Here is a 14,453-nt window from a genome sequence, read left to right as displayed (position 1 = left end):
GTGACTAGGAGGGGTAAAGGTATAAAAAGTGTCCTGACAAAGTATGAAAAGCCTCCCAGTCAAAATATGGCCCCAGCGATTTTTTTTAAATCGCCACCGTAAATATACAGCGCTGGCACACAGCATGCGCCTACTCGCCACCGTAAATATATGCCGCTGGTAATCTGGGGGTTAAAGTTAGTTTTCGGATTTTGAGATTAGTGCCAAAAATTCTAAAATACCTCGAAGGCAAGAATATAGTGTCATGCAGTGAAAAATCATCACAGGAAAAAGTAAAGAGGGTAAGGAGTTCAGGCATCTTTGTATTTTGGCTCAGTGTACTCCATATATGTGAAGGGTGAAAAGAGTGATTTGGATAAATGCAGTACGTAGTCAAAGAATTTTACAATGAAGTCTCAGCCAGATGGTGGAAAATTCTGAAGTGTCAAGGTCGTGGGCACGAGAACAAGTGATGTCTTTGCACACGTAGGCGCAACATCCAGCTTTGGATTGAAATTTAGGATAGAGATAGTAGGAGGGAACAGAGTAGAGATTGTTGTCAGTAGCCTAAGAAACCTGTGTTTCGGTAAGGAAGAGAAGGTGAGGTTTAGAGGAGGAGAGATGGTGTTCCACAGAATGAAAATTAGAACGAAGACCGCGAATGTTGCAGAAATTGATAAGAAAGAGGTTCGAGGAGTTATCAAGACACCTTTCAAGTTGGCAGCCAGAAGGGGAGTCCAACCTGGGGGAATTTGTGGTCCCCCCCCCAGGCGTGGACTCCGAGGCATTTATGTTGTGCGCCATTTTGAATTTTGAATTATGGGAAAAAGTGTGTATGTTGTGTGAATGTAGTGTGGTGTGGATAGAGAGAGGATCTGTCTTTAGAGAGCATGCTGAACTACTCTGGTGTTAACCCCTTCAACACGAGGACCCATATACTGCATCCTTGCATGCCCCGTACCATATCCGAGGACGCGCATTTTTTTTTTTTTTTTTTTTTTTTTTTTTTTTTTTTACGTTGATTGCCTATTGCGCCGGTAGGCATCTTCCCGTTGGGGCCTGATGGTCGGCCCAAGGCTTCTTCCAGGTGGGGCCTGATGGTCGGCCCAGCCCGTTCTGGCGCAGGCGAGTGTTTATAGTGGCGCCATCTTGCATTGGCTCATGCTGCCCCCCGGAACTCGTTCTTGATTCGCTTGGACAGCTTCCTCTAGAGTCCGGGTTGATGGGTGGTCTTCAGGACAGCATGTGGGTAGTTTTAAGCCACTCGGCGGTGACTGAAAAATCCGAGTGGTAGCGTGGGGATTCGAACCCGCGTCGTCCATCACGCGGTGAATGTGGGCCCAGTACGCTACCACCTACGCCACCGCATACTGCGTCCTGGCGCGCTTTAGCCAATATACGAGTAATTTTATCTTTATATTCATGCTTACATCTCAAAACTATCAATTAATTTATGCTTCTTTATGTGCACCATTTAATTCTGCATGTTTTCATATATAATACATGATGATTATGTTGAGTTTATGGCTGAAAACTTGTTATATTCCATAGCGAAATTTGAAATTTGGCGCGTGCGGCAATCTCGGATACGGCGCGGGGTGCTGTTTTGGCCCGGCCGTAGTAAGTTTCTTTATGTGCACCATTTAATTCTGCATGTTTTCATATATGATACATGATGATTATGTTGAGTTTATGGCTGAAAGCTTGTTATATTCAATTGCGACATTTGAAATTTGGCGCGCGCGGCGATCCCGGATACGGCGCAGGGCGCTGTTTTGGCCCAGCCGTAGTGAAGGGGTTAATGAGACAATAGGGAAACGGCTAGTGAGGACATGGGAAGAGTCTTTGGAGGACTTCACACCCTCCTCACTTCCCACATATACCTCAACGGGAGTGGCTTGCGCGCGTTTCGGTAGGTGCCCTACTACCTCCTCCAGCCATATATATATATATATATATATATATATATATATATATATATATATATATATATATATATATATACAACACACACACAAACACACAAACATTATTAATAGTATGCTTTTTTCCTGTATCAGCTGGGACACTGCTGGGCAAGAGAGATTCAAATGCATTGCTGCTTCCTACTACAGGGGTGCAAGTGGTGAGTTCTCTAGTGATAACATAGATAACTTGCCTCAGGTAAAGTGCTGTGGGATCTTAATGTGAATTACAAAAGAGCAGCTCTAGTCTATCCATCTGAAGCATGGACCTGGAGCATAAGGTGCTTAGAAAAAAAAAATGTGGCTGATAGGACTGCAGCTTCAGGCAGGCAATCTTTTGCACATTCTAGAAAGTGTCCTCCCCACACCAGAGTCAATAGAACACAAGGTCTACTCATTTGGCAGTGGCAGGCTGAGCTGTGACATCACGTGTCCCTCACTGACTCAAGAGTCCTCTTCCGCATACTATTTACTCTCACCTGAGATTATAAAATAACCACAGAATGTTTTATAAAATGCCCCAACCCTCATCATCATGACACATTTTTGCTTGTCATAAGAACAAAATGATGAAAGCTTTGTGTGATTTTTAAAAAGGAAAAGTGAAAAGAAATATAATTTACAAATGTTTTCCTCACTTTTTTGTCTTCAGTTTGCTGCAATTCCTTGAGTATTGGTAAGTTAGAAAGCAAGGAAGGTAAGCAAGTTTTTTATACAAAGTTGCAGGCGATGGACACATGGCTTCATAGCGTAACAGCACAGATAGCCTAATATTACAATTTATTAAGTTCATATAAAAACGTGCTTACCTCCCTTCCTTACTAACATATCGATAATCTGTTTACACCATCGTCTTCAGGAGAATTTTCTTTATCAGATGGCATTGTTTGTATTTACAGTAGCCTAAAAATTCCATGAGAAAATCAGCATGGAATAAAAAGCGGTATAAACATCTATAACCCCGTCTTTGACTTCAACTTGCATTATTTCCTTTATTTTTAGTCAATTTAAGTTTTTTTTAACACAGTCATAATCAGCAATCTTTCTACTGTCAAGTGATGAAGAAACCAAGTATTTATTATGCAACAGGAGTGGACTATAGAGCATAAAAGTAAAACTTGTAGTGTGGTGAGGCCTGTTTCCATGATGTGTGGGGGAAGGCTGCCATGAATCAGCCATGAGCTTACAAAAGAAGCCTAGGTTTCAGTTGCAAGCTACAAATAGACAGCGTATAGTACCATAACAATTTAAGCTTTTATTCTGACATTTCTCTTGCCACTTTTGTTGGAATCACTGATAAAGTTGTTTCATGACCCCTAAGCCTTCCACTGTCTCTTAGTTTGTAGAGGTGTTGCTGTTTTAGTTCCTTTGACATTCATTGCTCAGGAGTCCCAGCATCATTTCTGGTATTGGTTTAGGTTTTTAGCCTCATGTCTGTAAGTCGTAAATTCATTCTTCTTCTTGTTTTCAGCTGTGATGATCGTGTTTGATGTGACCAACATTGTGACACTGGCCCACACTTCCCAATGGCTGGAGGAAGCCCGGCAGGCCAATGCAGACCGCCTCACCCCCTTGGTATTCTTGGTGGCAACCAAACGAGACCTCATGGTGAGACCCTTCTTGTGTCTATAGAGGCGTTTTCAGTAGTGTCACTGAGAAGTCAAACGAAGGCAGACAGATGGGAACGGGGTCAAACGTGCTCCGGGATATGTTTGTCCAAAAGTCTCTCGCCAGCACACGCGAGCAGATATTTTTCATCGGCCAATCAGCGAGTAGGTATAACCACAGCACACAGCGATGAAGTTCCCGCAGGAATGTTTTGAAGAATAAAATTTAGAATATAATGCTCATTGAGACCCAGAAAGCTGGTGTTGTATAAAGAATTTTTTTTGTCATTTCACATTAAAAAGAACCTGAAAATGACATAAGGCAAGGGAAAGAAAGGAAGATGCTGGGTTTTCTGATGACATTTCGCATCTTTTTCTTCCGATAGGCAGCGTTGTCCGACTCTGTTTCGTGGCTATGACTTTAATCCCGGGGCAGAGCTGTTTTTTCGTATGTTGGTGCATTTCTTGCATCATCTCTTTACATAATCATCATGTGCGGGCAAGGAAATATATATTATTGCAATATTATAGTTGACAGCAAGCTAAAACGAGGAGAAAATTAGAGTTGGCTCAGAACTCATACATGCGAACTGTAAACATGACCTCGGTCACCCGCCGCCCGCCACACACAAGTTCTCTCCCAGATCTCTCTCTTCTTTAACTTCTTTTTTTTTAATATTTCTCCATGTCCCATTAAATATGTCCATTTTGGTCATCCTCAAGGAACAAATTGTCAAACTCCTCCATCTTCCTACTTCCGAAAGTGTGCACTCTGTACTTGTCTGCAGAAGAGTGATGTACACAACAGTTTCTCTGGGCGGGGGCGCCTGTCGTCTGGCAGCGGGGCTGAAATTCGTGTTCAGTAAAATTGCTGTGTTTGTATGCTCTCGTTTGAGTGTGGCGGGACACTTCTGAAAACGCCTTAGCTGGAGTAGCTGCTACATCCTTAGCCTTTAAACTCTGAACTGAGCTGAGCTGTCAGTAGATTGTGATCCCTCATACTTGTAGACTTGATTTATTCTGCATCAGGTAGCTGTAAGCACAAAAGGTTCATTTAGTGCATTTATCAATCAATCAATAGGGACATATGCCGGGGGGGGGTCGCCTTGCCTACCCTACAGCACCAATTCTGGGGGGTCCCTCCGGGTGAGAATCCATGCAGGCCCCCTTCTCATCCTGAGTACCTCCCTAGGCCTCCTCCACTCAGGATTGTGTCTTACAGAGACAACCTGATCAGCAAGATCAGCTTCAGGGTAAAGTGCCACGTGACTGTACTGCTGGAGTTGGTGTTGACGGTCTATGTAGGTAATATATGTTGAATCAGTCTCACAGAGTAGTCGCTGGTTTGACACAAAGTCATTTCAGCGATGCCCCATGATTTTGCTTAGACATTTATTACTAAAGGCATCAATCTGCCTCTCCAAGTCCCTATTTAGTTTCCATGTCTCACAACCATAGAATAAGACAGGGAGCACAAGGGACTTGAAGATCCGGATCTTTGTCCTTCTACACAGGTATCGACAATGCCATATACTCGTGCTAAGCAAGTCCATAACACTGGGGGCCAAGCCAATCCGCTGTAAGACTTCCTGGTGAGGCTCACCGTTATTCTGAGCTATGCTTCCAAAGTATGTGAAATTTTCCGAGATCTCAATGTCCTCGCCATATGCATCTACAGACTGTACCGTTTCATATAGCAAGCCTCAAAACATTTAGTGGATTTAGTAGGTACAGAACTAACTAACTAACAGGGGGCATACCCCAGGGGATGCATCACTTTCCTCACCCACTGCCTCCACCCCTGACAGTCCCTCCAAGCAAGCCTCCATGTAGTTACCTTTCCCATTTGAAACTACTTCTGGCAGGTTCAGTCAGTGTGCCCCAGCCATGAGTCACATGGGCGATCTCTTAGTCTCCACCCATGGTTTCACCATACAGAAACAGCCTTATAAACAGGATTGATGTCCACGAAGTGTGCCGTGTCTATGTAGCCGGAGTTGGCGTTCACATACTAAGCTGGTAGCAGACCTTGATTCAAAAATTAGTCATTTGTTTGGCATGATGTCATGCCAGCAATACCCCATGATCCTGTGGAGGCATTTGGTAATAAAGGCATTGACATGCCTCTTCAAGTCACTATTTACTGTCCATGTCTCACAGCCATACAGTAAGACAGGGATCACAAGTGTCTTAAAAATTTGAATCTTTGTCTGCCAGCATAGATATCGACATATATGCATGTTTGAGTGATTCCATAACACCATGAGTCATGCCAGTCCATTAAGTTACTTCTTGGCAAGACCCACCACTGTTATCAAGTGTTATCAAGGTATGTCAAACTTATGGTGACCTCAATATCCTCATCACATGCATGAACAGACTGAACTGTGTCATTTAGTAGGCCTCAAAACAACTGGACCTTGGTTTTGTGCCAAGAGACCTTCAGTGCCATTGGCTTTGCCTCCTCATGCAGCACTTTGAGAGCCATCATTAGGACTTACAGCAATTCGGCAAGAAGTACAGCGTTATCAGCAAAAAAAAAAAGGTTAGTGACCTTGATGTTGCTAACATATGCTCTACAGTGACTGATCAGCAACCTTGCTTAATACCCAGTTGCTTAATACCTCAGCGCCTTTGGAATATTGGAGCGCATAGGACAGTGAAAACCAAAACATTCTAAACCTATTTGTATGGCTTTGGCAGCGGTCAATAAATGGGATTTGGCTGAGCGCTGGCAACCCCTGGGACGTGCAAGGGGGAACTACGTGCGATGAGGTAAGACGAGGGACGTGAGCGTAAGTGACACGTAGCACGTACACATATTTGTAACTACTAATATACGCCTCATCTATATCTTAATTTTTTTAGTTTATCAATAATTTATAAATAAGACGTGCTACGAGACGAGGCAAGACGATTGACTGAGGCGAAATGAATGACGTGGGGATAGTGGGTAGTCCTACTGAGTGTTGCCATATATTACATTATCCAGTCCAATTTTCAGCCATCTAGACCTACTGGCGCGGTTTCTGTACGCATTCAAAAATCACGCTCAATTGAGGCTTGTCGCCTCTCCTCAGGCAAGCCTCAATTGAGGTCTGTCGCCGTTCTCGGGTTAATGAAAGAATTTTTGGTGAGTTGAAGAATAGATTTGTCACTGTTCTGGGCAGAAATGTAAAGATCATGATTAGTAGTAGCACAAAGGCTCAGGTACATTTTGTGAGGTGCCTTTCTAACTCTGATAGTGCAAGAACAAGCATGATTGAAATAGGGGCATTTTGCATCAGTAGAGAAAGTGGGTGGAATGTGTGCCTCCATTTCAGAGACAATCACTTCCACAATGCGTTGGGCACACACAGAGGCGTCTCTGACCTAGAAGTGGTAATCATTCCACGAGAAATTAGAAAAGTACATCTTTGGGTTAACCCGCTGAGCTGAAGTGTATTGCTAAAAGCACCACCTCTGTCAGATTCGGAGGCTGTACAGAAGTGGTGGGACAAAACGCAGAAATCAGGTTGTGATCGGAGGAGCCCAATTGAGAGAACAGTTTGACAGAATAAGCAGAAGGATTAGAGGATAGAAAGAGGTCTAGAGTGTTGGATGTGTCTTCAAGGCAGTCAGGGATATGTGCTGAACCAGCTGCTCCAGATCACTGAGGAAAGCAAAGTTTTAGGCTTGTTCACCTGGCTGGTCAGTGAAAGAGGAAGAAAGCCAAAGCTGGTGGTGAACATTGAAATCTTATAAGAAGGAGGTTTCAGTTAAGGGAGAGTCAAGATGTATTCCACTTTGGAATTCAAGTAGTCAAAGAATTTTACATAGTTGGTGAAGGTAGGTGGGAAATGAAAAGCACAGATGTATTTAGTAATAGAACTGTTGGCACGAGAGCAAGTAATGTCATAGTTTACATAGATTCAGCATCCAGGTGCATTAAGAGGTTACAGAGTAGAGATTTTGTCAGTTGCCTCAAAGACCTGTGCTTTGGTTAGAAAGAGAAGGTGAGGTTTGGTGGAGGAGAGATGGTGTTCCACAGAATGGATATTAGAGTGAAGATGGCAAATGTAGAAGTTGATGTAGAAAAAGTTGGAAGAGCTATAAAGACCTCTCTGGTCTGTTACCAAAAGTGGAGTCTGATCTTGAGATATTTGTAGTCCCAGACTTCAAAGCTTTAATTTGATTAACCTTCATAAATTTAGATAAATTTATATATATGTGTAGTATGTATAAGTTTGGTGTGGAAAGTATAAAAGTTTGTCTTTAGGGATTATGCTAAACCACTCTGGTGTTGATGAGACAATAGGGAAATGGAAAGTGATGACACAGGAGGGTCTTTGATAGGCTTGCAGCACCCCCCTCATCTCCTGTATATACTTCACCGGGAATGGCTTACACCCGTTTCAGCAGGTGTCTTTTTTTTTTTTTTTTTTTATTTTTTTTTTTTTACAGCAAAGGAGACAGTTCAAGGGCACAAAAAAGTAAACATTAATAAAAAAAGGCCCGCTACTCGCTGCTCCTAAAAAGAATCCAAAGAGGTGGCCGAAAGATAAGTCAGTTTCGGGAGGAGAGGTGTCCTGATACCCTCCTCTTGAAAGAGTTCAAGTCGTAGGCAGGAGGAAATACAGATGAAGGAAGATTGTTCCAGAGTTTACCAGCGTGAGGGATGAAAGAGTGAAGATGCTGGTTAACTCTTGCATAAGGGCTTTGGACAGTATAGGGATGAGCATGAGTAGAAAGTCGAGTGCAGCGGGGCCGCGGGAGGGGGGGAGGCATGCAGTTAGCAAGTTCAGAAGAGCAGTCAGCGTGGAAATATCGATAGAAGATAGAAAGAGAGGCAACATTGCGGCGGAATTTAAGAGGTAGAAGACTATCAGTATGAGGAGGAGAGCTGATGAGACGAAGAGCCTTTGCCTCCACTCTGTCCAGAAGAGCTGTGTGAGTGGAGCCCCACACATGAGATGCATACTCCATACGAGGCGGACAAGGCCCCTGTATATGGACAGCAACTGTGCAGGGAGAAGAACTGGCGGAGACGGTACAGAATGCCCAGCCTCGAGGAAGCTGATTTAGTAAGAGATGAGATATGAAGTTTCCAGTTGAGATTTTGAGTTAAGGATAGACCGAGGATGTTTAGTGTTGAGGAAGGTGATAGCTGGGTGTTGTCAAAGAATAGGGATAGTTGTTTGGAAGATTGTGTCGAGTGGATAGGTGGAGAAACTGTGTTTTGAGGCGTTGAAGGACACCAGGTTCTTCTTGCCCCAATCGGAAATAATAGTAAGGTCTGAGGCTAAGCGTTCTGCAGCCTCCAGCCTTGAGTCGTTAAGTTCCTGAAGGTGGGTCTTCTATTAAAAGAAGTTGAATAATACAGAGTGGAATCATCGGCGAGGAATGGATAGGACAGTTCGTTTTGGAAAGAAGATCATCAATGAACAACAGAAAAGAGTGGGAGATAGGACAGAACCCTGTGGGACACCACTGTTAATAGATTTAGGGAAGAACAGTGACTGTCTCTGACGGCAGAAATAGAACGGTCAGAAAGGAAACTGGAGATAAAGGTACAGAGAGAAGGATAGAAACCGTAGGAGGGTAGTTTAGAAAGCAAAGATTTGTGCCAGACCCTATCAAAAGCTTTTGATATGTCCAGCGCAATAGCAAAAGTTTCACCGAAACGGCTAAGAGAGGATGACCAAGAGTCAGTTAAGAAGGCTAGGAGATCACCAGTAGAACGCCCCTTGCGGAACCCATACTGGCGATCAGATAGAAGGTCAGAAGTGGAAAGGTGCTTTTGAATCTTACGGTTAAGGATTGATTCAAAAGCTTTAGATAGACAAGAAAGTAAAGCAATAGGACGGTAGTTTGAGGGATTGGAGCGGTCACCCTTCTTAGGTACAGGCTGTGTGAAGGCATACTTCCAGCAAGAAGGAAAGGTAGATGTCTACCCCAAATATCCAGCCCCTGGTTTCAGGAAACCCCAAGTGTCTGGCAAAAAATCTGGCCAACCAAAATTTTTTAAAACATTACATAAAAGTTCATAAAAAAATTACAAATATCTGACCAATGTAAGATTTGAAATACCCATGCACTGCTTCCAACACTAATTTTTTTATATACCATTGCCATATATGGTAATTAATGAATCCGTATACTAAAATAAAGCATTCCACCCTTTATAAATAAATTTTCTGGATATAGTGGTTTATATGATTATAGATACACTGCAATACTTAGTTATTTCTCTTAGAATCTGTCACATCGTCTTTTATTGAGGCACTGATGAGTATTTTTTGTTCTCTCTTAAGAAATCATCATTACCACCAGTGGAAACAGTATTGAAGCCCCAAGGAAGGGGAGGATATAAAAGGATCAGTTCTTGTTTCATACCTTGCCTTCCATACGCTGTCCTAATCATACATGTACTGCTCCCCCACCTCTCATTCACACATCATCTGTTGGTAGAGTGAAGGGGCTTCGACCAGATCGAGAAGGAGGCCCGCGAGTAGCACAAGGCCTTGGCGCAGAGTACTGGGCAGTGTCCTCCAAGACAGGTGACAACGTGGAGTCTTTGTTCCTACGAGCAGCACTCACCTTTGACCGCTCAGTGGTGCAGGAGCTAAGCGGTGGTGGGTCAGACAGGCAAGCAGTCCACAGTCAGTGAGTACATAAATCTTCTACTGAAGGAGGAAAAGGCTTAGGATACCTCTGTTCTGCCTTCTCATTGAAAAGTCATCATTGATTTTGTTTATATTTCCATTCCCTTTTGTTTGTGGTGCCTGCTGCTAGGACATTCATCCTGAAGGTGGCTATGAACTTTTTTGTCACCCATTTTTTTACTGACAAGTGTAAATCTATCCGTCTATGTCCAACACCCTCTCCCTTCATGGTAACTTACCTCAAGAAGGTGAACATGGCAGAAGTCTCCAATTTTCACTGTTCCAACACTTCTCATAATTTTCACTCCCTTGCCAGCCAACTTTCTCTTGTACCCATCCACTCTATTAATTAATTTCAATGGTGTGTGTGACACCCCCCCACACCCTGATACTTTTCCTCAATCCTGCCCTCGTACTTTTCCTTCACGAGGTTATCCTCATTCATTCATATCACATGTCCAAATCATACCATGTTTCACCCATTCAGCTACTCCACAATCCACTCACCATACCCAAACTCTCATACACATCATTGTTATTTTCTCCATCCCATTTTAACACACCATATTCACCTCTTCAGTGACTCATTTTCACTGTGCATATTCATGATTGGTTACAACATTCCACTCCTATGTCTGTGATGCTTAAGACAATTGAGAGGGTAATGCTTTCTTAAAATTCTTAAGAGCTATGTCTTTTATGCCGTCTCTGGCCTCAACCCTCAGAAGGCTTATGGACCCGATGGAGTGCCTCATATTGTCCTTAAAAACTGTGCTTCCATGCTGACACCCTGCCTGGTCAAACTCTTTCATTTCTGCCTGTCAACTTAACTGCTGGAAGTATGCTTACATACAGCCTGTGCCATGAAGGGTGACTGTTCCAATTCCTCAAACTACCGTCCTATAGCTTTACTCTTCCCACAGCCCTGCTGTACACATCTCTCTACTCTTCCTCATTCCTATTCTATCCAAATCCTTTATGCAAGAATTAACCAGCATCTTCATTCTTTCATCCCTTTTACTGGTAAACTCTGGAACAGCCTTCCTTTGTTCGTATTTCCTCCTGCCTACGACAATCTCATTCAAGAGGAGAGTACCAAGACACCTCTCCACCCAAATTGACCTCTTGTTCTTTCTGCTTTTATTTGGAGCAGCATCTAGCGGGCTTTTTTTGTTGTTTTTGTTTTTGCCCTTGAGCTGCCTCCCTTGCTGTAAAAAAAAGGAGAAAAAAAATAGATGCCTTCCCACACCTCAGGACATTTAGTTGAGGCCACAGACTGAGGTGATTAGATGGTGTGTGAAGTTGATATTTTATCCATTTTAGTGATCGATTTTTGTCTGCCTTGAAATATTCGCTTTCTTGGGTCATTTTTAGGCTGCCTATTATATGCAAAAAGCAAGTTTATGACTAACCACTTTACAACATTGTAGTACTTGTATAGTTTTTAGGTAAAACTATATTCATATTAAATTTTCAAACAGATATGTACTGTCATGTTTCATCTCTCATCCCTTGCATCTCACTCAGGGATTGGCCATAGGTTGGAGGACACCTTTGAAGGCCACAAAAAAGCCAAGTGTGCAACATGCAACAAGTAGCACTTTGGGCCCTGATGAGTGTGGCTCCAGAGTCCTTTCCTACTGCCCTCGGTAGCAGATATCTCAGTAATGGTAATTATAGACAAAGCACTTAACTCTTCACGCAATGGTAGTGTGAAGATTTACTCAAGTTATGAACAATGAAGCTATTAGTATAGGAAGGTTGCTTTTAAACCAGTGATAGTCAGAGTGGTTTTTCAATACCTTGATGATTACTTTTGAATGTTAACCTTTTCCATTCATGACGCAGACGTCGGCGACACAGTATGGAAAGGGTCAAGAGGAAATGGAAGAGGATTAATTCTCTTCTAAACCTCTCAATCCTCCTCTAAATTCCTCTTAATCCTCTTCCATTTCCTCTTAAGAGGTTTAGAAGAGGATTAAGAGGAAATAGAAGAGGATTAAGAGGTTTAGAAGAGGACTAACCCTTTCCATACGGTGACGCTGTCGGCCGCCGATGTCGCGTCGCTGGAGTGAAGGGGTTAAAGAAGGAATGCTTCTCCAAAAGCTCTAATTTTTTTGTCCAAAGAAATAGCATCATCATGTGGACCTTTTTTTTTAACATTAAATGTTGACGGGAAGAGGAGACCTTATTTTAGTCCATGATAGTCAGGATACACTTTTGCTCCAGTATTGTGTTAAGGTGCTCACCTGTGTTTGTCATAAAAGCTTGACATGGTGGGAGCACAAGCAATTCTTTCCCACCATAGTGACAGCCATGATGCTGATAGAAGTTAGTGTAAATAATTCTGCATTTCTGTGGTTAGTCACACTAAAGACAGCATTGCTAGAGGAAAATGCTTTGAGACAACACATATTGCTTCCTAATGTTGGTGCTGCTACCTTATATTGCACAATGAATGATACACAACGGCCTCCCTCCCCCTGACCGTCACCGCCATGAGGCTGCTGCTTCAGGGACCTTGTGCCTTGTCCAGCCAAGAGGCCCCTCTGGTGCAGTTTCCAGCCTCTTTTTAATGTAGGAATGCATGGATTCTGCTTACCAGCAGTTTATGTTAGTCTATTGCTGTGTTCTCAGCCAAGTGACCTGATGTTTGCCAGCCTCCTTAAGTGACTTGTTACCGTTGAGATGACTCACTGTTGTGTATAGAGGTGATGTTTGGCATATCACTCTGGGTAAATTTTTTGTGCTTACAGGTGCTTATTGTATGTTACTCCTGTAAAGCACAACTTTATAGCATAAGATGAACAAGTGTTGCTGCTCATGCTGTGATAAAGGCTTATATGGCAGCTCAACTTAGTTTTCTGAGTTAATATGAAAAGTGACTGATGGTTTTCCCTTTTCTACCTGGAACTAGTCAACTTCATCAGTAGAATGCTTTGTTGTGGATGAGAACTAAACCAAAGGAACATTAAGGCATTTATTTGTGTTAGGATGTTTAGGGAAGGGATGCACATGTTTGCAGGTACATGTTCACAAGATGCATGGGTGTATTTGGGTTTGCATGCATGTCCGAATTGGGTGTGTATATGCGGAAGCACATGTGCCTGCAACAGGGCTTCAATAACAGAGGACAGAATTTTGCTTCCACATTATTATTTTGTTTATTTTTGCATTTGCAAAATACGTTTCATTCCCTCACTTTCTAAACATTCACATTGAAGTTTTAGTTTTATGCTATTGATATAATAAAGGTATTTAATTCTACCATTGTGTAAGTTTTTGACAAGAGGTTTTCTGTACTTTTTTTTGCATAGAATTGTTGCAGTGACAAGATTTCCTGTTATCATTTGTTTACTTGATGAAAGATGTTTGTCATGAACCAGACTACATATATTATTACTTGCATATTACTTTTAAAGGAAGTGTAGGAAGACTAAGATTTTGAAGGAAATGGTTTATTTTTATTTATTTTTTTATTCTTTGTGACAAGGTGTTATGCTCATGGAACACATGCACACTGACTTTGGTTGTGAGAAGTTTGAAATTTATTGCCACAATAAAACCTTTGATGATGGCACATAAATGTATGCCTCTTATGTCCAGCCTCCATTGAGTGAGTACTTGAGCTCAGAGGTTAGAGGACAATGTTGAAGACTTGCTGTTACTCATCAAAGTTAAAAATGCACAGGAAAATGTGCTTTGGAAATTTTGCTGGATTTTTTACAAATTTTCTGAATGTTTCATGTAATTATAACTCATTATGATGGTGTAGATTTCATGTCAAGTGATCACTGTCACGTCTTGTATGCTTCAGTGAGATATAGAGTGCTGTTTTGTTGTGCCCTTTGCATTGTGAAATGTTGTGAATATTAGCACATTTCAATTCTTCAGATTGTGGGTAACTCAGCCTTTACAAGTGTTGTTGTTAGTAAGACACTTTCTTAGTAAGAGACTTGATTGAAATGTCTACTGAAGAATTATTGATTAATTATTGTAATTTCAGAGATACTTTTGTATTATTGAAGTGAAAGTATAGTCTAGAATTTTGTAGGTGCTTACATTTTACAGAGGTTTTCTAATTACTTTATTTATTCTATGCCTATATGATATTTAGTATTTTATAGTGGAACTAGTGTTATAATCTTAGTATGAGAGAAACTCAGCACTATGTGCAGTCTCCAAGAAACACGGCCTCAAAGTGCATTACTTAATGATATGTCAGGACCTGATTATGTTTTTTTTTTAAATAGTTTATA

The 14,453-nt window shown here is 41.9% G+C and overlaps 1 protein-coding gene across 1 annotated transcript in view; it reads left to right on the top strand.

Annotated features, from left to right (window-relative positions):
• The window catches only part of LOC126986560 (ras-related protein Rab-34-like), a 35,859-nt gene extending 22,280 nt beyond the window's left edge, over positions 1-13,579 (top strand). The window contains exons 5-8 of the mRNA XM_050842827.1: positions 2,040-2,104; positions 3,415-3,551; positions 10,174-10,195; positions 11,722-13,579. Of these exons, the coding sequence (XP_050698784.1) occupies positions 2,040-2,104; positions 3,415-3,551; positions 10,174-10,195; positions 11,722-11,792 (295 nt within the window). The 3' untranslated portion in view covers positions 11,793-13,579. The remainder of the gene's footprint in view (positions 1-2,039; positions 2,105-3,414; positions 3,552-10,173; positions 10,196-11,721) is intronic.
• The last annotated feature ends 874 nt before the right edge of the window (positions 13,580-14,453 follow it).

The sequence above is a fragment of the Eriocheir sinensis genome, chromosome 62 (genome assembly GCF_024679095.1).
Source record: "Eriocheir sinensis breed Jianghai 21 chromosome 62, ASM2467909v1, whole genome shotgun sequence".
Taxonomy (NCBI): domain Eukaryota; kingdom Metazoa; phylum Arthropoda; class Malacostraca; order Decapoda; family Varunidae; genus Eriocheir; species Eriocheir sinensis.
The sequence above is the reverse complement of the archived record's forward strand: the minus strand, read 5'-3'. Positions and strand labels throughout refer to the sequence as shown.